Below are 25,647 nucleotides of genomic sequence, written 5' to 3'. Positions count from 1 at the left end.
CCACTTAAGTCATTGAGAGACTTTGGTTAAATATTTATGAAACTTGAGGTGCTAATCAAATTGTATATAAACTTTCTTCCATGTAAGTGAAAAAATAAACTGTTCTTTAAGCTACTCGTAAGGGAGAATCATAGAGTCATCGAATGGTTTGTGTCGGAAGGGACCCTAAATATCATCCAGTTCCCACCCCCCTGCCATGGGCAGGGACACCTCCCACCAGACCAGGTTGCCCCCAGCCACATCCAGCCCGGCCTTGAGCACTGCCAGGGAGGGGGCAGCCACAGCTTCTCTGGGCAACCTGTGCCAGGGTATCACCGCCCTTGTAGTGAAGAATTTCTTCCTCATATCTAATCTAAATCTCCCCTCCTTCAGGCTGAAATATTACAATTGAAAATATGACAGTGACCCATTTGCCCGATTGCTGGTTTTTTGGCCTGGATTCATAATGAGTATCCATTAAGTTTAATTACTGAGCCATTAGAAATTTGCTGAATACTGTGGCAATTGTAATAAAATAGGGAAATACTTAACGACCATTCAAAATTACTTGGATTAAGTTACCTAAATATTCTTGAAAATACTGCTGTTACACTGAGGTTCTAAATCACTGCTTGTTTTCAGCTCTCATGTGCAAAAAAGTGAATCAGTAAATAAATAAATAACAGTAAAATAACAGAACAGTTGAAAGAAAATGAAAAATATTGTTTTAAAAATATTTAAATGAACCTGAACACTTTTAAAACTTAAACTTCTGTCTTATAAGATTACAGAGAACCCTGTGCTTCATAGTGAAGTGCTTCGTTTTCAGGCCAAATAGCAAGTGACCGCTGGCATCCTTTTCTGTTACAGGTCAGAATTACACTCGACATGGGCAGGCAGCTTTTCCAGCTTCTGGAAGCTTTTCAGTTATGCTTTCAAGCAGAGCGGCTACTTGGCACGTGCCTTCTCGTAATTTCCAATGTGATTTGAAAGCAAAGATGCTTTTTTGCTGGTCTGAATGCTGAAAATCTCAAAGCCTTTTGTGAGACTGGGAATTTACCACTCTTCTTCCCTGATTCCTGTAGGCTGGTGACTTCCTGAAGTTTCTGCATTTCACTAGTGATAAAAGCATTTCACAATCTTTCAATTTGCTTTTTTCTAAGTTTCATTTACCTTTAAAAGTAATACGTTTGAAATGATGCCCGAGTGTGAACTTCTCTTGTGTATTTTGAGAGTGTGGAAAAGTGTCATAACATTGGAAAGGACAAGGTGGCCGGTTTTGTTCTGACCGATGACAGTAATCTAGTACAAGTCATTTTAACATACCACTGGAAAGACTGGGCCTGTTAACTCAGTCATACGCCTGGTGTTTTCAACTGTGGATGATTAAGCTTAGTTTGATTTATATCAACACCTTGTGATTTAAGTGGTAAATGACTTCTGAAAAGAAATATTTCACGGACTTGGTTCATTCAGCCAGCTGAAGTTTGCTCCTTTGTGCAGCTGACTGAACAGATGGATTCAGGACCCCACAGTGACAGTTCCTGCTGGAGAAGTGTCTCAGGTTTTACAGCTTTTGCAGTTGTGTGCATTCCAGGGTCTGGATACCTCCGTCTGCAGTAGGAGCTAAAGATCTGTTTTCCAGTCTTGTACATGCTTTTTTGTTTGATTTTTGCCTCACAAATGAACTAGTCTCTGTATTTCTTGTCAGAATCTATGCGTGCTTCTTTCCACAGGTATGAACCTCAGACTGATATTCCTCCTGATGTGGAGACAGAACAGGACCGGGTTTTCTTCATTAAGGCAGTGGCTCAGTTCATGGTAAGTCTGCCTGAGGAGTCATGCTTAAGCCCACTGACATACTGGTTCCATGTCAGCTTGGATGCTTTCTCTGTCAACGCCTCACGATCTCTTGTGATGGGTGGCTGAGTACGTGTCGTATCCTTGGGCTGTGCTGTGTGTCTTGGGCTGTTGTAAACTTGAACGGGCCGGGCTGTTACTGACATCACGTAGTTACACCCATCTCTTTGCAGAACTGGGATCTAAACATCTAATGCTAAAACCACATTCATCCTTATCACTTCATGGTTATAAAGAAGTAATAGTGGAAGGTACACCTGTGGGTGTGTCATTTGAAGGGGTTCAGAAGAGATCCCACCATATTTAGTGCTAACTTTGGGTGCCTGATTCTTCTGTGTGCTTGAATAGTCATAACTTGTGATGTTTTCATTGTGATGTAGACTCATGTGCTGGTATTCTGCTGTATGAGCCTGTGGTCACTTGCTAGATTGAGCCGTCCGTCAACTTTATTTAGTCTCATGGAATAAAATACCGTTGTCCTTCACATCATTCTTGTTACTTTGGTGCAGCATGAGCCTTTGCTGTGATGATGTACTTGCATAGCAGTCTTGATCGGATGAAAACCACTTAATGGGGCTGCGGGTGGGTCTGGAAGCAATGGAATTCTTTATGCTAGTACAAAAGCTTAATTTCTTATAATATTTTTTTAATTTTAAAAATCCATTTAAAAATTATTTTAAAATGACGTTATAACTAAGCAAGCTTTTCCCTTCTGATTTGTGATGATGTCCACTGTAAATTTTCTTAATTTTTAATTTTACTACCTTCAGAGCGTGATGAGCTTCTGTGCATACCAGAATGCACTTTTGAGCCCTGGAGCACCATAAGATGTAGTGAACAGATCTATTTTGTTTGGAGGGATTTCCCCCGTCCAACTCAAGCATGTTTTAAAAGGACAAGTATGGGAGCAGAAATAATGTTATGCATGCATTTTCCTTTTAATAGCAGATTTCAGAATGTAAGAAATCCCAAGGGTTTTGAAGAGTTACATAATATGATTCAGAAAGTGAAATTAATGGCAATTTCTTTAATCATTCTGTACTTAGTCTCAGTTAATATTACATGATATGGGGATTATTGTAGGTTTTCAGCATTTTCAGAATGAGAAAATCTTGAAGACATTTCCTTAGTAATTCACTGTCCGTGGAACCCACAGTTACCTTCTCCAGTACCTAATAGCTTTATGCATCCGCAGCGAGATATGAGCTTTGATGGGGGCAGATTTGTCTCGGAAGAGAGTATCAGGATAGATTAATCATCATGAAATACAGCTAGAGTATTGCTCTCCTCTGCTAAACGAGGAGTAAAGATGTGTTCGTTCTGTACACAAATTATGTGTTGCTCTGTGTCCCTGGTAGTTTGAGAACTTACCAAATGTCTCCTTTTCAGACCCCAAAGCTCCTGAAGCGTCTGCAGAGTTGTCTTACATGGTTTTCTAATCACTTGCCCACCTAGAACTGCCCTAGTCTGGATGGCTCCTACTCGAGCCCGCTTGCATCCAAATTTGAGGTAGAGTGAAGCAAAAAGCCTCTGGTGAGTTTAGTCCCATAGAAATGCAGTCATGAAAACGTCCTTAGCAAACCAAAGAACCAAACTTTTTTGCAAAAGGCAGAGGTATTTGTTTTTAAAAAAGTGATGGGAGAGGCAGTTGGTGCCGTGTCTGCTAATAATCTGCCTGAGTGCTTTCCAGCAAGTGGTGTTCAGTTCCCACTTCAACCTGCAGAGATTTAGGGCCACTACTTCGGTACCAAGGAGACTATCCCAAGTATTAAACAAGACAGGAAGATGAGAGAAATCCTCCTTCTTCCTATCAAGAATGTGCCATTGTACAGAAACGATTGCAGAATGTTTGGGCTAGATGGGCTAAAGACCATGACTCTGCAACTGAATGGCTGGAGCACTCAGCTGGGAGTTCTGGTTCGTCCCTGGGCTGTTTTTGCATTTTCATCACACTGTCAAAATTTGGCTCTATGATAATAATAAAGCAGATTTTAAAGGAAAGCAGCCTTTCTGGCTGTTGGTGCCATTCTTGCGGTATACTTCTAGTTCTCATTTCTATTGCATTGTGATAATCTGATCTTCAGAATAGGTGGAGGTGATTTTTAATGATACTTTAAAACTATTTAGAGTTGCTATAAAATAGATGACTGTCTCAAGCCTCCCAAACATGAAGTTACCTTCTCGAGTAAGCAGTGCCGTTATACCGCTCTGAAAAATATCTGTACCTGTCTGTGTATTTTTTCCTGTTTTTAAGTAGTCTTTGAGTGAAAAAACATTTTTTCCCCCCTTTTATTAGACATTGATTTTTCTTTCTTGGGATTGAATGGAACTGAAATTGGAATTCCCGTCTTTAACAGCATCCTTTATGATGTGGTGCATGTCGTCTTTGTGTAGGGGATTCTGTAACGGATTCTGTCAATTTAATGGCCAGCTTCTCTCAAAATTTAGTACCTACTGTTTCTACGATCAGTTTTTTTAGATTCCTTCTACTGAAAGGGAAGGAAGAACAAGTCTGGCTTTCCACTTTGTGTGTTGGCTCATTTGAGGCCAGGCTGGTCACAATGTTCAAAAGCAATTAGGGTTTTTTGTACCGTAAGTCTCCTATTCCCCCAGCTCCGGGTGTACAACATCAGTAACCCGTTCTGGAAGTTCTGAGTCCAGTTTTCAGCTGAGGTCCTGCCGGCAGGAAGCAGATGTAGAGTCTGTTTCCTCGGCTGGGTTGAGATTTTGGGATGGGAGAGGTAAACGTTTCTTGGAAGTGGCAGTCTGATTGTAAAGTCACGGGGTCTGACAGGAGGATACAAAGAAACACGGGCCAACAACTGTGTGCATTGTTTCCTCTGTTCTTTGAGGAGCTGAGGCTAAACCCTTGGTTTGAGATGTGGTCCTTGCTCTCTAGTTTTGCAGGAAATTTTCCTGCAGTCGGTTATTCAGTGAAGCGCAGTGCAGAGCAGGCGAGACTCGTACCAACCGTTTTACTGTCTGAGTCTTTCACTGCAGGTTGAAGGTCTTGCGCTGTCAGAGCCTGCGGGGTGTGAATTGCTCATGGTAACACTGTAATGCCAGAGTTGTATAGTACCATGAGTGAATCGTGGATAGATTTTTCCTGCCACACATGATTCCCAAAGGAGAGACGTTTCAGCAGAAGCTTCATTGTAAAAAGATACTGGAAAGATGATGTTTGGATGCTTGGATGCTTGGTTTTTGTATTCATAACCGGTGATTGATTTTTTTGTTTGTTTGCTTTTTCAGTCATACCATCAGGTAACTTGCCTCAAAGTTTTACCTGAAGTTTCGTGTTGGCTCCTTGTGGCTATTTCTTTGTAGTATAACCTTGTCAGGAATTTCAAGAACAACATTTCTGTCCTTTCTGTGACAGATGTATCATTTCTATTATGCTTTTTTTCCCCCTTTATTATTTTGAAGTATAAAAAGATAATATTATAGTTTTTAATGTTTTTTTTTCCTTACTGGTATGCCTGTACTTTTCAGAGATGGAAGATGAGGGAATAAAATCACTAATATTGTAGCAAGGAAAAATTTGAGAGAAACAATAAAATACTCTGAAGGTACTGCTGAAGGAGAAGAAAGTTAAATTAGGATAATTGATCTTATTCTTGTAACTCATTAAGGGTGAAACGTACTTCTCTGCAGCATCATCACAAGACCTGGGCAGCACTTACATTCCACTTAAACTTAATTTGAATTTAAGTGGTGCACAGGGTTTTTGCTGATCTTCATGCAGGGAAGAATTAATGGATAGTTTGGGGTTTTTCATTCTAGCAATTAGCTGCAAATGTTCTGACATGCAGAAAGCGCACATGTTTCAGAAAAATTTCTTTTAGAAACATCAGTCATCTGGTGAGGCAAACTTGTTTCCAAACAGGAAGATTTATTTCTGTAAAGGAGAGCATGGTGCTCCCAAACAGAGCTTTTGAGTGAAGTGTGAAGAGGTAAATGAGAATTTTGTTCTTTGTGACAGGATGAATTCATTCTTTCTTCCCAAAGGCTACCAAAGCTCACATAAAGCTCAACACTAAGAAGCTTTACCAGGCAGATGGCTATGCAGTGAAAGAGCTGCTAAAGGTCACCTCTGTGCTCTATGGTGCTATGAATACCAAGGGAGTGGAACGTGCAGATGTGAGCGAGGAAGACAGCAGCAAGTTCAAGTTTGATCTTGGCTCAAAAGTAAGGAAAACTTGTACTCTTGTTTTGGGTAGAGGTTTTGTGTTCACTTCTGAAAAACAAATCAATTTTCTATCTGAAACTTAAGTAGAAAATGTTCTTGCACGTGAGTATGGTTTTAACTCATACTGTCTGTAGTTGAGGTTATATGCTGTGGTTTGTTTTAATCTCTGAATTCTCAACCAGAAGCCTAATACGAGGCAACAGTAGCACAAAATTGGTTATCTTTGGTTTGGACTGCTGTTGAAATCATAGAAATATTGGAGCAGGCTGGAATAAAGACTATTTTCTGTCTACTGACCTTGTTGCAACAGGAGGATTTTGCAAAATACTGACTGAAAATTGGGTTTTGGCCCATTTTCACTGAAGGAAAGGGAAAGGAAAGGGAAATCTTCATGTTACCCTAGCAGACATCAAAGCCGTTCAAGCCCTAAAAATAAATGCCATCTCTAGATACTAAAAAACCCCCAACACTTTGTTAAGTAAGAGGAATTCCTGTTACTGCTTTTTGTTAGTCTCAGCACCTCTTCTGTATTCTAATATTTTCAGTCTGTGATTCTGTTACAGCTACACTGTGTCATGCCTGCTTGTTAGGTGACAGTACTACCATTCTTGAAATGGCACATCCAGGGGTGATTTTTCCTCTGCGTAAGTCTGGTGTGTTTCTCTGAAGAAAGCACCTGAAGAAATATAGAAAAAACTTTTAGATGATCAATATTCGTTACCTGTGCAGTGTGCTACTCACATACCTCTTGGTATATATGCTTTTTACTTTTGCATATGAAAAAGGTGATATTTCCCTTTGCCCTGGGCAGCACATGAACCAACAACTGGCTGAGTCACAGTTTTGAGGAGGTTTGGGTTTTTTTGTTGGCCTAAGGTGGCCAGGGTTTCACCCGGAAGTCTACGTCTACATGTGGCCTCATCTAGACCATTTTAAAGCCAAGAGACAGGCTCACTCTTTAGCTTCTTTAATACTATTTTAGAGTTTTGGCCACTGTGCTGACCTCCTGTGCAATTTTAACATCAAAATCTGTTGTGGATTTTCTTTGTGATATTGGGGATTCTCTTTTGCTCTTCAGTGCTGTTGCTGTGTTTTCAGATTGCTGACCTGAAGGCAGCTAGACAGCTTGCTTCCGAAATCACCTCCAAAGGAGCAAGTCTGTATGACTTACTTGGCAAAGAAGTTGAACTAAGGGTAAGTGCACGCTGGAGGGTGTATAAGAACTTGTGTTCGCTGGGTGCTGCAAAGGGAGAAGGTGAAAAAAGTATCGATAGTTGTTCCTAACAGCTGTATCTAAAATGGATATTCTGTGACTTTGAAGGAATGGGTCTGAAAGTTTGTGTTTCCTTCCCACTCCTGTTCACACTTGGATTGCAGTAAGCCTGCGAGAACAGTTTGGCATGTTCTCTTTAGCAGGAAACTGAAATACTCTCTGTAGAACTGTTTGAAAATACCAACTTTATATGTATGTTTTAGTGGCGGGGACAGATATATTCTGAAAGATAAATTCTTAGTGCCATTAGTTTTCCAAGTACAAGGCTCATTATTTCTGTTACAGTAGTTGAAGGCCTCGCAAGCCTGCAGGGTACATGTTCTTCAGCTTAGTTGTAAAATCACAAGCTGTTGCATGAAGTCACGGAAGTGTCCTGAAACACTGCCAATGAGTCTTTCAATTATTTTCTTAAATGCATTTATCTGCAATGCTGGAAGTTATGCATTTTCTGAAAATAGCCAGTTAAAGAAGGGAAACTCTGAATGTTCTAGTACTGCTTTTGTGTGTGTGTGTATATATATTTATATATTTTTTTGTATATATATAAATACTTCAGATTTGCAATATCTGAGCTGTAGGAAGTGCACCCTGTAAGAGCCATAGACTGTGTGCCCTGACAATTAATGCTCCCACATCCTTGTTTGATGGAGTACGAGTGTTTCAAAGGGTCGGTGATACACGGGGAAGATTATCTGTGGAACACTGCCTTTTCTGCTCGATACCTAAGGCAGCATGGCATGCAGCAGTGTGAAAGGCATTAATACCACAAAAGGGAGAGGGAAGCGATAAGCCAGTTTAATTCAAAATACACATTTGTCACAAAACCGTTAATCAGTCACTTCTCATCTTGCATTCTTTGCTTAGTTTCTTGGCTTTGAAATAGTTTTCTCACAAATGCTGCCTAATGCGTTAGTATTTGCTTTGGAGCATTAAACCCTTTTTTCTGTGTACAGCATCCCTAAGAATTCCCCTAAAAAGTCAAGTGTAGGTCAGTATAAGGCAACATTTTAAGAAAGTACGGAGCATTGGTTTGAAATTGGGCATTACTTAATCACTTTAAATCAAGGCTTTTAGGAGGGCGACTGACTTTAGAACTGTGCCCTAGAACAGGGGCCTGCACAAGTGCAGAGTGCTGAAAGCATGAAATGAAGAATCAAGAGATGAGCGAGTGCTTCGGTGCAGCCACTTCTCGTTGGGCCCACTTAGAAATCTTCAATGGGAGACTGTTCGAAGGTGCAGTCTCTGGGACAGTATTTCTCATACGCAGTAGCGAGCGTGTATGTCTCGTGGCATAATGACTGAGTGCGCAAGATGGGGCTAACTAATCCTGTGTAGGAGCTCAGTTTGTATTTGCAAAAAGAGTGAACTTGTTATCTTTAAGAAATCCCGTCTTAGGAAAGGTGACCTTTGCTTCTGTCTCATTAGCTCAGAGTTTATACCCTAAAAGTCCAAGGTGACAGTATGACAGCAAAGTGAGAATCTCTAGAGAGAGCAGCAGCAGCAGCAGAGACTTTCATGCTTTCTTCCTTATGATTTGTGACTGGGTCCAGCCTTCCTCAGTGATCAGTTAAACTTGAAAGAGCCATTTTTGGCTTGTGTGTTAAATGCCGAGTTTGGTACATAAGCGTGTGACAAGTTTGAGACTTGAGCCTGTAGCAAAGCAAATAGGTTTCAGGGTAAAAGCCATGAGGTTGCAGCAAACAGTTGTTTTCCTTTTTTAATGATAAGCACCCAGCTCTGCCTTTCACTTGAAATATGAAATTTGCTCATCAAATGCAAGGCTTCAAGCCAAATGCTGCTGTGTTCTTCTGTCGCTGTTAGGTCTGATATTGCCCACGGAAGTCAGTGGAGCTGCAGTGCTTGCTCGGTAGCCAGTGTTGCGGGCTGTAAGGAATTGCCCTTCTTCATTTCACACATCTTCCCTGGGTCCCTCACAGAGTTGATGAGATGCTTAGAAGATTGCAGGGGTGGCAGCCTCTGCCTGCCCTTCCCACCCGATCCCACGTGGCCAGAAGTAGGAGTGCGGTTAATTCTGGCTTCATGTGGGGAATTAGAGCTTTGCTGTAGCTGTCAAATTAGTTGCCATTAATCTAAGGTTGCTTTGATTATATTTTAATGTGAAGGTTATTGATTTATATTGCTTATTTTCTTTTGATGTTGCGTGGCTAAGCAATGCACACAATGAATTGCTCTGGCAGAGGGATTGCACTGTTAAAAGGCGGTAGGAGAGCAGGATGGTTTATTTTTTCATTCCATTTTACATCCTGAAACCTGTTGCATATATGAAAATGCTGCGATACTGTTTTAATGAATTTGAAAACATGGTGGGTTTATGTTCCCTGAACCTTTTTTTTTCTTTTTCCAATCCATCCGTTTCTAGATATTTAAAGGAAGGATCTTCCTACCTAGGCTTAGACAGACTGATGCTGTATCTTGTTTCTATCCCAAGTGAAGACTGCTTCATTTTCCAGTGACTGTAAAAGAAATGCCAGCATTTGGCACTAATGAGTTGACTAGGTCTGTTCTCATAGTCTGAGCAGCTTTTGGGGAAAAATCATTGGGGAAAAAGTGAAGTAAAACTCATTATTTCCTTTAGAAATGTTGACTCGAATTTGTGGCACGACCTTTACTTTCTTTGAGTTCTTTCTGCACATAATTTGTGTGGAAACTATATAGAAAAAAGCCTTACACAATAGACAAATTTTATTGCTTGAAGTCATGGAACACTTTTTTTAATAACTTACTTTCTGAATGAAAACAAATTTCAGCTAGAGAAGAGTTTATTAAGGGAATGGTTCCATTAGGTGTATTGCAGATACCTGGTGATGTAAATGGGGGTGTATTGGGAAGAGTTTAAGTCTCTGTTTTCATGGAAATGTGGTACTGTGCCTTTCTGCTGCCTTTGCAAAGGCATACTTTCCTGACTGAATATATAGTTCTTATGCGTATGTAAACTTCTTTCAAAGTTAATCTAGAATGTAAAAAACCCTTTTAATTCAAAAACAGGGGAAGAAACAAAGCCTACAGGGATTCACTTGCTGAGTTCAGACTGTGATGCTGTTAGTTAAGATTTAAAAAAAGCCCAAACCTATGCTTTTCTCATCAGATGAAAATTGCAAATGTCACTTTTGGTTTAAAAAAGAAATCAGATTTTATATTTGAAAAAGAAGAGGAAGGTATTTCCCAATTAACAGTCCTAAAGCAGCAGAAAGCTTAAATGTGACGAGGCCATTTGGTCCCAGCCCTGCAGATGGGTACAGAGATTTCCCTTCCCGCTGTCGGCAGCTCCAATGTGGGCAGAGGGCTGTGGAGCACCGGGCGTGGAGGGGGAGAAGCCCAGGCGATGCACGTGTGTTCCTGCAGCACTGTCAGGTCGCCATGAAACGAGAGCTTGGCCCAGCTAACTGGGAAGCAGTTGAGGGGGAAAGGGATGAGAAGCCTTACTTGATGAGAGGATCTTTGGAGTTCAGTGTTGAATTGCATTGAAGCTGTGTTGTTTCTAGACTGACTGTGGATGAGCACAGCATAGGTTATGGGTGTCCTGGGGCAATGGTGCAACGGTGGAGACACAGAATTTTTATTTTAAAACGCATCTAAGCCTTACATTTGCAAGGTAGTTTGCAGTTTCCAGTCTTATTGGTCCAAGTCTTAGAGCACAGAAATTGCAAAGTTGGAAATTGTAGAGTGTCATAGAGTTGATGAAGGGATTTTGGTACACCACACTGAGATCCCTAGCTGAAAAGCAAATTCTATGCATGGAGACGTGTCTTCATCTTCATTGTTTCCTTTACTGTCAGGACTTTCTCTGCATTGCATTACTATGTAGCCTTAATTGTCGGAATACTTGCAACTAGCTTTGGAAGAGTAACTAGACATAGTTCTGTTTTTCTTTAATCTGTTTTCTATCTTTTTTTTTTTGGATGGGGAAGGTGGAAGTTGATTTGGATTTGAATGTAGGGGTGGGAGGTTTTGTTTGGACTTCTTCCTCTCTCTTCATACAGTATGCTAAATGCTTAGGACAATTAAAATAAGTTGAAAATACCAGTGCTGTGATTAAGCCTGTCAAGCCCAAAATCAAGAAAAACAGCAATGGGGGAGATGGCAAGATGACTCTTTGTGGGCAGGGAGGGGTGATGAGGTCATCCAAATAATTCTTTAGCACAAAATAGAGCAGTAATGACTTTCAAGGTCAGTTGTGATCAGTTGAGGAAGGTCGCCTCCGAGTTACACATTGAAGATGCAAAATCCAAAAGGAAATCTTCACAGCTATTTCTAACACATCAGTGAAGCTGCCGGACTCCGAGTGGCTGCCACTTTGCATGTGCCAGAGGTCCTGTGGACGCATTAGCAGGAGCTTGTCGAGAAGCTGCCTTGCTTAGACTGGCTGAATTATTAGACACAGTAAGATAATGAAGCAAAAAAATTCTGGAATACAACTGCCTATGTGCTGGTGGCAGGCATAAAGATTTCTGACCTTCTCAAGGTTGTTTTCATTTTATTTACCTCTTAATTAGCTCTAAGCCATGTAAAACTGCAGGAAGATTAATTTTTTTTTTTTTAAATGTATTTGGCTTGTGCTGAAGATGGGCAATGCAGTGGATCTGTTTTCTAATGCTCCTCTTGGCACTTGCTCTGTCTGTGACCTTGAACAAACTGTTTATTCCCTGTGTATCCTCTTGTGTAAATAAAGTAATTTCTGTAATTTTGTAGATTAAAGCTTTTAACTGCCAGAAAATCTATGGAGGATAAATTCTCAAGTCTGTACAGGGTGTTGCTGTGAGTGATATGTAGGCACACAGTATAAGCTTGCTCCAAAACTGATGGAAGTCATTGAGAATCTCTTTACTGGCTTCAGTTTGTGAATTAAACTCTTAGGAGAGCCCAAGGTGTTTAGCTCCGGCTGTGGAACAGAGACAGTATTGGTTAGAATGGGAGGAGCTGCCACTAAGGACATTTAACTTCAATCTCTTTATTCGCAGCTTTTGGATTGAAGACCCTTCCTCCCTGCCTCCCCTCGTTCACACTGTTGTAGCTTGCTGCCTCTTCTTTCTGGGGAGAGGTAGAGCTGACTTGAGTGATGGCTGCGTTATTCAGTGCTCCTTGACAGTTAACTGCAAAAAATGGTTTTATTTGTAAAGCTGGAAACATTTTCCATCTGCCAAATGTTAGTTCTGGGTACAAGATACTGCCTGGGGGAGGCTGATAAACTAATTTCTCCCGTTTCCTGTGCTTTGGTTACAAAGTTGCCATGTATATGATTTCTAGTGGAAATTTGTAACTTGAATTTGCCAGAACTCTGGAGAATTACCTAGTTTGCTTAAATTTTTTTAAACTACCCTGCTTTGAACAAGAACCTAAGCTAGCAGTTTTGAGGAAAATGGCTTGTTGCAAATTGGGAAGCCAAAATGAAGCCTTGCAACTGTAAGATATAGATGAATTGATACTGTCCTGTATTTTAGATTGCTTTAACCATAACCATGGTTATATGCTATGTGGATATAACATTTGTGGATGCATTTTATGTAAGACATTATTTTGTGGTGAACTTCCCAGGAGTATTTAGCTTGAAGACATAGCAGCAGCTATAAATTAACAAGTGGCACATTTCTCCTGGCAGTTTGGGGACCAGTTATGTCAAAATTGATAATTTTGTCAGTGAGTTGGAAGATCTGAATTCTCGTAGCTCAATTCTAGACTGTTTTGAAAAACCATTCTAGTTTGGTGGGGAAGAAAGTCACATTTGAACCCTATTTTGTATGTCACAACATTTGTCAAAACCCATATGAGACTGCAAGAAGTTCCACTTGATTGGGCTAAATCAGAAACTGTCTTCTGAATATGTGGTGAGGTTTTGGTTGTTCATCATTCCTAATCTTCTTTCATGAGACACAAAGTATATCCATGTCAAAGTTTTAATTACAGAAGGGGGAAATTTGCTTTCTTAAACATAAGAACAATTATTTTAGCTGTTTTTAGTTATTTAAAATGCCTTTGCTCTGCCCAAAGAGAGCCACCCGGTATTTCTGTTGCTGGAATACAACAGCCACTCCACTTACTGCTGGTTAAGCTTTGCTGAGAATGGAAACCCGAGTTGTATGGCAATGTTTACTGAAGTCAAAGGCTTGATGTGAATTAAAAGTTTAAACTATCTCTTTGGGTGGTATTGCTGCATGCACAATTCCTGCCCCTACATTTGCTGCATCTTTGCCTGTCCCCACGTATCTCTGAGGTCTGAAAGATGCCGCTGAAAAATAGCCTCCTTTTTGTTGCTTTTTTTGCTAAGAAAATCATAGCCCTTCCAGAAGTTTTCTTACATGTTTTCTACAAGAAAAGGAAATTCTATTTCTAATTTTGTTACAGAAGAATGTGGGTAAAAGGAGAAACTGAAAAGCTTTTTACCTGACTGGTTGGCTTGCCTTTTTGATGACCCTGCTCTTTTTTCGTTTAAGAAACCAAAAAGCAGTCTCCTACCTGTCCATGCTGCCCGAGGACATTTCTAGCTGTTTCTACTAGGAAATGGACTCACAAACCTAGCTTTTGCTCTGCTGGAAGAGCTGTGTTCTGTGTTGTCTTGCCAGACTCTGGAAGAGACATCACAAGCCACCTCCTGGTTAAGGACCCATTAAGTGACACGCCGTAGTCCTGTGGACTAATCCAAGCTTTACCATTGCAGTGTGCCCTGAAACCTTACATGAAGTAAATGAAAGGTGAGGTTTTTAAGGATGGGTGAGGTTTTTAAGGATGTGGGCTCTGCTTACTGTTGTAAGCACATGCTGGAGTTTGTGAGCTGAGGGCAGTTCCGTGGAATCAGCTCTTGAAGAGCAGTGGAGCTGGAGAGGTGTGTGGGGAGGCAACAGAGCAGCATAACTTCATGCCTGTCAGAAAGGTTTAAAGTTCCCTTTCTTGCCTCAGCAGTCTGCGTGCCAGCATTTGTAAGGGGTTTCGTCTGTCTTAAAGCATATGTTCAGAGTACTTGCCTGGCTAGGCAGGCCTTCTGATTCTTTTTGGTCCGCAGAAAAATTATGCTTTCCAGTTGGCTCTCTATCTCGGATCTTCTTGTGGCGGATCTTTCTTTTAGACATCAGGATAGCCAGGGGGTTTCAGACGGTGTCTTTGATTGAGGGCTCTGCGTTGCTGAGTAGGGAAATGTCTCTGTGGATTCCCTTTGTGGACTGCCAAGACGAGCATACAGGAAAGCAGCATAGCCTGAAGCAGCGAAACTCTCAATTGTCTTGACCTTTAATCTCTTGAGGAGGAAAACAGGCTGTGAGGAAGTATCAGCTTCCTTCAGAAGGTCTGGATTATTTTTAATGTCCCTGCTGTACCTTCCTGTTTATATATAACCATGCCTAATGATCCATTCCCTATATTGGCCAAACATGATCACAGTATGTGTTAGTAAACTCCCTGAATAATAAACTCTTCCAAAGGAGAGCTTTATTGCCTGCATAGACAGCAGTAGCTGCAAAACCCCTGTTTGCAGGGAGTAGGGGATGTAATGCTTCCTGGAGTAAGACTGAAGGCAACAGTGGCAGTGAGGAGTTATCTTTTCTATGCATCAGGCTTATGAACTCCTGAAAAACAAGGAAGAATTTAACCTGTGGTCAAAAAATGTTTGACGCAAGACCAGCGTGTTGGAAAAAACCCTTCCATTTCTGTGCCTTAACACAAAAAAAGGTGTTTAGAAACCTCTGCTAGACCTTAAGCATGTTAATATATACATATGCTAAACCACATTTATCATGACTTGTGTGTTGGTCATGCTTAATTACTTGCCTTGGTTCCTCACTGCAATTCAGAAGACACGTGTGTCCGTTTGTCCATACATCAAGCATGCAGGAAGCTGGTTTATCAGTTTTTGATGCATGATGGTGGAAAACAGTTACCAGTTGAAAATACTTCACTGGATGTATTTGCAGAATGGCTTTTGCAATCGTGGCTCTTCGTGGTTAACTAAGTATAAAGCTCCTGGGGGGAAAATTCTCAGTAAGGGAAGCAGTGGAGCACATCTGCAGGGATGGTAGCATCCTCCTGCCCCTACTCTTTGTGGCTGGTAAGTGCAACTGGCTTTCTGCATGGCGACGTTACTGTGCAGCAAGGAGTGTGGAAATTGAGGCTGGCTTCTGTGTTCCACATTAACACTGCAGCACCCAGTGTTAGTGGTGTATCAACAGGGGTGTAATGAAGTTTCAGACTAGGTATAAGGAAGTAATTTTTTACCCTAAGGATGGCGAGACACTGGCAGAGGCTGCCCAGAGAGGTGGGAGATGCCCCATCCCTGGAAACATTGAAAGTCAGGTTGGACAGGGCTTTGAGCAACCTGAACTGGCTAAAGATGTCCCTGCTCCCTGCAAGGGTCATCTTTAAAGGTCCCTTCCAGCCCAAACCAGTCTGTGATTCTCTGAAGTAGAATGGATTCCCTCTTGCACACGAGCGTATTTGCTCGGCAAGACAAAGCAAAGTAGCAAGCGTGTTCAAAATCTGCACTGCAGTTCGCTTTGCAGGAACCTCCACATACAGGCAAGGGCTGGCATCGCTGCTACTGCCTGGGCAGCCGCCTGGCTTTCGGAGAAGCTCGTCAGGTCCAGTAGAAGGCCAAGTGATGGTACAGCTATTTCCCGTTCCAGGTCTGGCGTTTAAGCTACAACTGAGTCCGGGAAAGTGCTTCTAGATTTCAGAATGGACTCACCACATTATCCTTTATGTAGGATTCTGAACTGGATTGTAACAGGTTGCACACAACGGAAAGGTACAGTGTAACTGGCAAGTGCTGGTCGCTGTGACCAGTTTCTGCTAAGGTCAGAGGATGCCAGGAGCTGTATCTTGACCCTCTGCCAGTACTTGGTCTGCGGAGCCCATATGATACTTGACAACATACCAGTTTCCTCTGTAGTGTTTACTGCTAATTCTCAATGCTTTTGGAGAGTTTTGCCTTATCTTCTCAACGATTTTAATTGTCAGTATAGAATATTTCTTGTCTTATATTTGACATGCCGTGGTCTGAAAATCCAGACTTTCAGGATCTTTTATCTATTTTTTTTTTCAGTTTTTTTTTTGTTGCTGTTGGTGAGTTGCCTTTTGGTTTTTATTCAGGAAGATGACAAAGCTGTAGTGTGCTTTTTCTAATCTGCAATACAGGTGCGAAATAGGTATCTAGTCTCACTTCAGATGCCTGAGAGTGTCCGAGACATTTGAAGCAGGCTGGCAGATGTAATACGGACTTAGGGCATACCTGGAAGATGAAAGTGGACACATTTGTTCAGGCAATCAGTCACCTGCATGTTACCATGTATTTCAGAGGTTGTGTACATACCCTAAAAGGTACCATACTTTCAGTAAAAGACAGGTATTCCCTAATGATCCTGGAGAGACAGAGAGATCCCTGTGTTTCCACATCCAGGAAACTTAAAGCTGCAGACCTTTGTGGAACAGGTCTTTAGTGACAGGAAAGGCAAGTCCTGTGCTGCCTTTTTGCATTTTATGTTTCAGCCAGCATTGTTACGTTTAGCTGGACGTTTGGCAGTGAAGCTGCAAGAGGGTTCGGTAAGGTTGCTGCCTCTGTGTTTATATCCTACAGGATGCTTTTTTGCTGAGCGAGGCAGAACTCCTGGTTAGGTGAACCTGTCGCTTCGTTGTCTTTAGCAGAAAGAAGCTGTACTGTGACACTAAACTGAGCATTGCAAGAATAACGGTGACTTGTGGGCCTGTGTCACCAAAAGGAATTGTTGCAGCAGACGGACAGAGCCGGAGCTTGCTGCCTGCTCCAGACGGCTGGCTGCTGATCCGATTCCTGTGGGCAGAACCTCGGGCTTCTGCTCTGCGGTCTGCTGTGGCCTTCTCACTCGCTGGTGTTTGACCCAGGGGACCATCGCGCAGCAGAGATGCTGATTTGAGACGAGTAAATGCTTTAGGTGGAGTTTTGAAGGCTGTAAGACCAGTGTTATTTCCTGAAATGCCTACAGTACAGTTTTGCTCTAAGGAAATTTATCTTCACTTTTGATGCCAAAACTAGTGCAATTTGGGCAGAACTGGCCTCACTGTTAACTTCCCATGTCCTGTGGGGAACATCCTGTCAGGCTGTGCTCTGTTCTGCTTGGTTGGGCAGTCAGTTAGTCTTTGATTACAGATGTTTCTTACTTTGTCATGAAGTTCTCATTTCCAAAGAAAACAAAAGTTTTCAAGTTTAAACTAGCCGACTAATTTGTTAGTACTTCCAACTGACGTTGTCCTAAATGAGATTCAAATCTTGAAGAATTAAAGTCTCAGCCCTTCCATGCAGCACCAACTATTAGTCCAACCAGGGAGGCTAAATAATGCCAGCAAAGGTTGTCTTTTATGTGCCTTCGTGTGTTTTCTTTAATAATTGAGAGCTTTAGTTCATCAAAAATAATTTTACACTTGGCTTCCCTGATTTTTAATTAGTATTTATCATGTAAAACTATAGCCAGGGAGCTCTTGGACACTTTGAACAGGAAGCAGGTAAACAATCAGCTTGCTCATGAATACCTCCCTGGTTTTGTGAATGCTTGTTTTCTCAAGTTGTAATTACCAGGCATAGACCTAAATTGTTCTGCTTCATACTTCCTCTTGCCTTGATAATTTTTTCTATATTTTTCATCTCTCCCGAGAACTCTATTTTTAATGGTTAATTTAAAGGAAACCTCTTGTGTATTATAATGTGTATTCTGATTAGTACACCTAATTGCAAAGAGTACATTACTTTACAAGAAAATGAACGAGGCCATATTTTTCAGCTTGGTTTCATTTGCGTGCTGTTTTTGAGCACAAGTAGTTGTGAGTACAGCCAGTGGCAATGTAGTACCTGGTGTTTGGACAAATTTAGAAAATTGGTTTTGCCTTCAAGCATACAACCTATTTGTATCCAAGATTTAAGCACGAACAGAAAAGCCTTTGTGTAAAGCCAGGTTTTAAAAACCTCAGTTGTCATGTTACTGCGCTTTTTATATTGGGTAAGAAATACTAGTGAGGATGAGTTGGGCTGGAGGAAAAATGTGCTTTAGTTGCTCATATGGGGAGTCAGAGATAGTCAAAGCGGTTTTGTTGGTTTCATTTTCTTTCATTTGCTAATGGCTTCACAATGTTTAAATTGACCAACTCTGGTATTTTAAAATAAGTGGCTTTCCTAATGTCTTCATAATCTTTGTGGGGTATTTTTCTGATGTGATCTACCTTCCTTTTAATCCTCTTGTATAGGCCAGTTTCAGGGTCTTTCCTGAAAAGAGGTATTAAAAATAGGTTTTCTCTTTGGGAGTTTTCATAGGATAACAGGAAATGGCCCAGTGATAGATACCCAGGGAAGCTGTTACAAACATCCATTAAAAATTTGTCAACGGCTTTGATACCCTCAACATATATTTCTGTTTCAAATATATTTCCATTGTATATTAATATAAGGGTCCGCTGTAATGGTCCACTTGGATTTTCATCTTGGTCTGTTGGGCTGCGAGTAGGTTAATTATCCTGACCTTCTCCTTTTCCAGTTTACCCCTGATTCAGCAGTCTGGAAATACAAATTTCTGCATTTACACCACTCTTCATTGGCCTGACGCATCTTCCCAAGTAGGTGTGACTATAAGGCTGAACCTTGTTCTAGAAAATGATGTGGATTTCTGCACGAGACTGTGGTCTGTACGTGAAACTTCCACAGGTAGTAGAAGGAAGGTTGGAGAAGAAAAGACATTAAACTTGTGTACATTATTCCAACTTAAGAGGGTGGATCCGCAGAATTATATCTGAAACCCATCAGTCACCCTGACCCAACACACACTGCAGTGACTTGTGCGTGTTCTGTGGGTGTTTTGCCAGGCTACTGAAAGGAAATTGGTAAGGGATTTGTTTATAATTAAAAACTAAGGTCCTTGCTGTTTCTTTTATCTCTTTGGAAAGTGGGAAGGAAAATAATTTCCTTCCCCCTGCTGAGTGATAAACTACTTTGTTTGAAATATGTTCGCTGTGTAGCAGAGATCTCACCATTGCCATCAGGAGAACTGAGTACAGTTGGCAGGGCAGTGTCTTCACCAGGCTGATCCTGGCTGCCATTTCAGTTCAGGCAAGGTCCTCGCAAATAAACAGGCATTTTGTTGAGCTTGTTAAATGCATAATGTTCTCAGAATAGCTACTGAGCTACATTATTCTTGTCTGGTAGTCCTCCAAAAGTGTCTACCTGTGGAGTTATTCAGGAATATATATTGTGCAGACTCTTTACTCTTTCTATCTTATTGTATTGGGTCTGTCTGAGATGAAGTTAATTTTCCCCATAGCAGCCCTCCCTTCTTCCTGGGCTTTACTTTGTTCCTGATTTCTCTACCTCCACACCCGAGTGGCGCAGGAGGACGGGGAATGGGGGTTGTGGTCAGTTCATTACATGTTGTCTCTGCTGCTCATTCCTCCTCAGGGGGAGGACTCCTCACACTCTTCCCCTGCTCCAGCATGGGGTCCCTCCCACAGCAGACAGTCCTCCACCAACTTCTCCAACACGAGTCCTTCCTATGGGCTGCGGTTCTTCACAAACTACTCCAGCGTGGGTCCCTTCCGTGGGTGCAGTCCTTCAGGAACAGACTGCTCCAGCGTGGGTCCCCCGCGGGGTCACGAGTCCTGCCAGCAAACCTGCTCCAGCTGGGGCTTTGCTCTCCACGGGCCCACAGATCCTGCCAGGAGCCTTCTCCAGCACAGGCTTCCCACGGGGTCACAACCTCCTTCAGACGTCCACCTGCTCTGGTGCAGGGTCCTCCACGGGCTGCAGGTGGATATCTGCTCCACCATGGACCTCCACGGGCTGCAGGGGGACAGCTAGTCCTCACCATGGTCTTCGCCACAGGCTGCAGGGGAATCGCTGCTCTGGTGCCCAGAGCACCTCCTCCCCCTCCTTCTTCACTGGCCTTGATCTCTGCAGAGTTGTTTCTTGCACATATTCTCACCCCGCTCTCCGGCTGCAATTGCTCCCGCACAATCGCATTTCCCTTTCTCAAATACGTTGTCCCAGAGGTGCTGCCACCGTTGCTGATGGTCTCAGCCTTGGCCAGCAGTGGGTCCGTCTTGGAGCTGGGTGGCATTGGCTCCATCAGGCATAGGGGAAACTTCGGGCAGGTTCTCAGAGAAGCCACCTCTGTAAGCCCCCCACTACCAAAACCTTGCCATGCAAACCCGTTACCTATTTTCATCCAAATTACCTTTCTACTGCCTGGAGCTTGCATTTCTGTGTGGACAGGGAAATGCTCACAAGCACTTCAGGCAGCATAAGCTGTCACTGCCACCAATAGATGTAGCTCCTGTCACTGTCCCTGACATAGTACTTCTTCTTTTCTTGTGCCAGGAAAAAAAAGCCTTCGTGCAGCATGAGGCAGGCTCGTTCAGGGAACTGATCCAGCAAAGGAATAAGCTCGGCACAAAAAGCTGCTTTTTGTGGCTGGACGAGCTCCCTGGTTGCGTTCACCATGCGACTCCCTGAACTTGAGTTGGTGGGGAGGGAGCTAGGCTGCTGGAACTTACCTATAGAACCTGGAGTGTCTGGCATGGTCACTTAAAGTAGTTGTATCTGCTTCCAGTATTCATCTTATAGTAGTCTGGGTACAGCCTGTTGCAGTGTGTATGAAGTGGTTTTAGATTCTTAGTCTGGTGTTCTCTAGAGAGATGCTATTTCCATCTTTATCTACCTGTTGCCAAATGGTTCGCCAACATGAGATGACTTTAAGGACATTTAGCTGCAAAAATCTACTTCCTCTCCTCCCAGCAGCTAACAAGGAATCCAATGTTTGCATGTAATGACCAGGTCGGTGTTGAAAGACATCATACAGACAAGTGCACAATGAATACCCCTAACCCCATCTGTCCCCAAAACTGCTGAGAGTGGAAGAGGGTTTTCATCCTTTGGGATCTTAACAAGGCTCACTGATTGTTTGGGTTTTTTTTTGTTGAGAAGTCTGAAGCACTTGGTTGTCAGAATCAGAGAAGCCCGTACATCTGCATCGTCTGATTTTCATATGGGTGTAGGAGGCACCTGCTGACTGTCCCAGCTGCCTGGCAGAGTTTGATAGATTCATAGTGCTTATTGCTCCACAATTTCTGTGACACTGTGCTCATCTACCTATACTATTGTTTTCATGGATTGTGTTGTAAAGATGATGACATCTGTGCTACGTTGCATACCTTGCTCAACATGTAATAACCTGTGCAGTTTCCAAAAACCTGCATTCAAGAATACTTGCAGTTCTGACAGTAGCACTTACCTTGTTTTGAAAAGATGCCTTAGTTGCTCAGTGTTAATCTCAGCCTCACTTAACCGAGCCTTGGTGAATAAACACTAAATCCTACTCTATTTATTATACAGATGATCATATCATTGTTGCTTGACCACCTTCAGTTCTGCGTATATCAGTTCCTTTGTGTAGTGTTTAAATATATTGGTGTATTTTTGTTTTGTAGGAAGCAAGAACAGAATCTATTGCCAGACCTTTGGAGATAAATGAGGCTGAGAAGACAATGAAAATTGCCATTGACTGTGTTCTGGTAAGCAAAATGATATTTATTTCATTGCAAATTTATCATTCCTCTCCTGTGAGAAGAACATAGCTCTTTTTATCAACAGCCTAGGGTTAAGAGTGCCAAAGCACACATTGCCTTCAGCTGGCTGGACCGAGTGCTGCACCTGGTTAACTGATAGATGATGTGGAACTTCAGTTAATGGCTAATGCAGGCTTTAGTCTTTAGGTAAGGTTAAATGCGTGAACAGAAGCTCATCAAGGCAGAGATGGCTCCTTGTGTTGTGGTAATGAATACGGTCACTGATCATCCTTATGGTTTATTTGGGAAACCTGTTGTGTTCAGAGTGAACAAGCATGTTAATTGGAACTGACGGCTTTCCTGGCAGAGTGAATGAGGTGTCAGCACAGTGAGGATTGTGAGCTGGCAGTCAGAAATCACAGCCTGCAGCAGAGCAGGGAAACAATGCTAGCAGCAGCACCGAGGAGAACATGTTAAGACCCGCTCTGCTGTCACTGTTGCACTCTATAACTGGGTTGGTTCAATGTGCAGAAACATTCCTCCAGTTGATGCGTCAAACAACTGCACTTGGCCTCCCTTGGCCTCACAGGGGAAAACATGTTTTAGGCATCCCTGCCTCTGTTAGGAGCTCAGTAGTAGCCTCAGAAGCTCTGCTGGAGGGATAAAAATTGCCTAAGTCAGCACAGAAATCTGCATCCCACATACATTGTCTAAGCCATGTAAACTTTGCAGAGTCAGGGCTGCAAGGGGTGTACTTGGTAACTCAAAATGTGCTGGTACCTCAGGAGTTGTGAAGTTAGGCTCTGGAAGCAGCATGGCTGAGCTGGCCAGGGAGTGAGAACAGGCACTGTGCTAATTACACCAGTGCACCGTTATGGTTCTCCTTTTGGGGGACCTTTTGTCTGTCCCAGTCTTGGCAACAGTGGCCTTGCTCCAGTGCTTGGGCTCCTGTATTTCTGAACTCTTAGCTGCCCTCGCAGCCACTGTGCAAGTACGGTGGTTCATGAAATCCCAGTAATTACTAGAATTTATTTAACTGCAAACTGTATGCAGTTCAATTGTATAATTACAAGGAGCGGAGTTCCAGATTTAAACAGCCAATGCGCAGTCAATAGATACTCCAGGCGATCTTGCCTTATGTTTCTGCTCCTACTCGCAGTCTATATGAATTCTAAATGTGGTTAATGTGCATTGCTGTTAATATGTTGTTAATGTGCATTGCTGTTCTGTGCAGCGGTGCTAATAAACCAACAGCAGCAGAGCAGAGCAATTGGCTTCCTGGGAAATCGCAATAGCACGTACCTCAGCTGGTTTAGTTCTGGGCCAGTTAATGAAATGACCTGTTATATCTGAGCAGCACCTAACAGCTACTGCTGGAATCTCAGCAAGTGTGAAGTTGTTTTTCCTCTCTCCCTCGGAAGATGCTTGTGGCTTCCTGACCGTGAGCACACTGAATGTACTCAGCTCGTTTTAAGAAGCTGGAATATTCCCGCTTTCCCCTCCTGATTCCTGTAGCACGTGTTGTAACATTCGGGATGCTTCACAGATTTTGAAAAGATGGATAAAGCAAGACTTAGAAAAGGATGAAGGTGTTCAGATAGAGTAAGTTCTTTATAAAAGTGACCTTTATCTTGAAGAGAAAAAAAAAAAATTACAGAGACCTAAAATTCCCTAAAATAGTACCACAAATAAATGCATTTCTCATCTGTGTTTGTTCAGGTACTTGCATGTCTAGAGAAGTCCTTATGTGTCCTGTCCAATTTTTTTGAGGAGGCTTCTTCCTGTCTCTTGCTGCTTCTTCAGTGGGAAGGAAAAATAAAGTTGAGGCCCAGGGCAAGCTCTGGGGTTTCTTTCTTTTCTCCTTCAAGAATGTCTGGGGAAAAAAAAAAAACCAACATCAGTTGCTATAAATTTGTAAATGTCTGGTTAGTTCACTGTCCTGGGCACAAAGAACTTTTTCATTTTCATTGCCTAGCCAGTTTATGTTCTAGCTCATTGTTATAATGCTATTTGATAACATGAGATGCAAGATTATACAGAAGAATGTTCAGCATCTGAAAGATAATTCTAATTATTTCAGTGCATGCCATGGTTCACCCTCCTTCTCTTTCAGGAACAAGTCCAAAAGACTAAAGACATGTTGAATAATGTGGCTTTGGATGAAGCCAATTTGGAAGCCAAGATTGAAAAACGAAAATTGGAACTGGAAAGAAGCCAGAAGAGGCTACAGACGCTACAAAGTGTTCGGTAAAGATTATGAACTGATTATCTACTGCATAAATGTGTGTTAGCCTGAATGATGGAGCTGTGCGTTGTTAATGCGTAGAGTGAAGTCTGTATTGAGACTGAGATGGTGGCCTGTGGAAGAGAGAGATTCTCTTTTCTAGAAATGCCCAGCCTGGATTGTAATTGTTTGTTTTTCCTTTACTGTGTATTTGAAATCAGAATTTAAAAGTGGCCAGAATATTATTTGTTGAGGTTGCTTAATTGCTGCTTGAGCTGTACAAGATGGTCAGGTAGCATGTATTTTCTTTTGCTTTGTCATTAAACATAGATTGTGTCAGGTAGTTCTCCTGAAAATGGCAACTGGAGCAAACATTCCCTCTGTTCCCAGAGGCTTCTAGCGTTCTTAGCCACCAATAAAAAAAGGTCACCGTGCATCCCTTGTTAGGATCAGTTCCTCTAGGCAGCGATACAGACTGCTGTAAAATCAAGATGTTCAGATTCACAGTTTGAGTTGATTTCTTGCCCTTGATTAAACTGCAGGTTTATACAAGATCATGCTCTGTCTACAAGATCATGCTCTATTTTTGACCTAATATTAAAAAAAAAAAAGAAAAGGAAATATTAGAAAAATGAGTGGTGGAAGGAATGAAGTTGATTCATATAAATGTTTGGGTCAGTAACACTCTGGAGGAAGTGTGTTGGGTAGGTGTGAAGCATCAAACAGCAGCAGTGTTGTTTGGGGTGCAACAGTTAGCTCTGTCGTCTGAGGACATCATCACTTAACTGGTGTCAAGTCTGGTTGCACTGGTAATGACACAGCACACTTTTGTAGCAAATAACTCTCCAGCAAAGTAGGTGATTTACCAGCCATGCTACAAGCTAGTTTTTTGGAACAGCAGGATAATTAATGTAGATTTGCCTGCTAAAGGGACCAAAATGCTGCCTTTCTGTCTGTTTGAAAGGAAAAGGTAGTGGGTACACAATAAACTTTCCTTTGCTGTATGTGATATTTGCAGGATAATTTAACGAGGGGTTTTTGTCTCATGCTTTTAGTCTCTGAAGTAGTGTGTAACGTTAAAAACAAAAGGTCCTTTTAGATTGGCTTAGACATGGAAAGGAAGCTGAAAAACCAAAAATGCTTATTTCAGAATTCTGCATATACAGGTCAATATTTCGCTGAGTAGTTTGTGCTTGTTCTCTCCAGTCCTGCTTTTATGGATGAGTATGAGAAGATTGAGGAGCAACTGCAGAAACAATACAGTATTTATCTAGAAAAATTCCGTAATCTGACCTACATGGAGCAGCTCCTGGATGATCATCGACGGACAGAGCAAGAGATGTTTGAGGTAAGACAGCTTAGAAATGCTCAGCAAGACTGTATATCCTGCAGTCCTTGGCCTTAGAACAGGAAATGTTTTAATACCCCTTTGCCAAAGCAGCGCATGACTAGTTGTAGAGCCAGCTCTGAGGGCCTGGCAGTTTACTGACAATCCAGTAGATGTGACGGCTCTTGGGCAAGCATGATGATACAGCTTTATTTTTGGAGTTGGTGAAGTCAAACCAGTGTAGTGATGCGCCTTTCCAGTCTCTGACTCCCCCT

General features: G+C 42.1%; 1 protein-coding gene across 4 annotated transcripts in view; it reads left to right on the top strand.

Annotated features, from left to right (window-relative positions):
- Positions 1-25,647, top strand: part of IFT38 (intraflagellar transport 38) — a 69,179-nt gene that overhangs the window by 994 nt on the left and 42,538 nt on the right. For all 4 annotated transcript variants that reach the window (XM_086473174.1, XM_086473176.1, XM_086473173.1 and 1 more), the window contains exons 3-8: positions 1,716-1,800; positions 5,848-6,027; positions 7,127-7,222; positions 21,744-21,827; positions 23,935-24,068; positions 25,252-25,393. In XM_086473174.1, coding sequence (XP_086329300.1) covers positions 1,716-1,800; positions 5,848-6,027; positions 7,127-7,222; positions 21,744-21,827; positions 23,935-24,068; positions 25,252-25,393 — 721 coding nt within the window. The remainder of the gene's footprint in view (positions 1-1,715; positions 1,801-5,847; positions 6,028-7,126; positions 7,223-21,743; positions 21,828-23,934; positions 24,069-25,251; positions 25,394-25,647) is intronic.

Source organism: Leptosomus discolor, chromosome 14 (genome assembly GCF_034619465.1).
Source record: "Leptosomus discolor isolate bLepDis1 chromosome 14, bLepDis1.hap2, whole genome shotgun sequence".
NCBI classification, from domain to species: Eukaryota; Metazoa; Chordata; class Aves; order Leptosomiformes; family Leptosomidae; genus Leptosomus; species Leptosomus discolor.
Note: the sequence above shows the minus strand (reverse complement) of the source record. Positions and strands in the feature narration are given on the sequence as shown.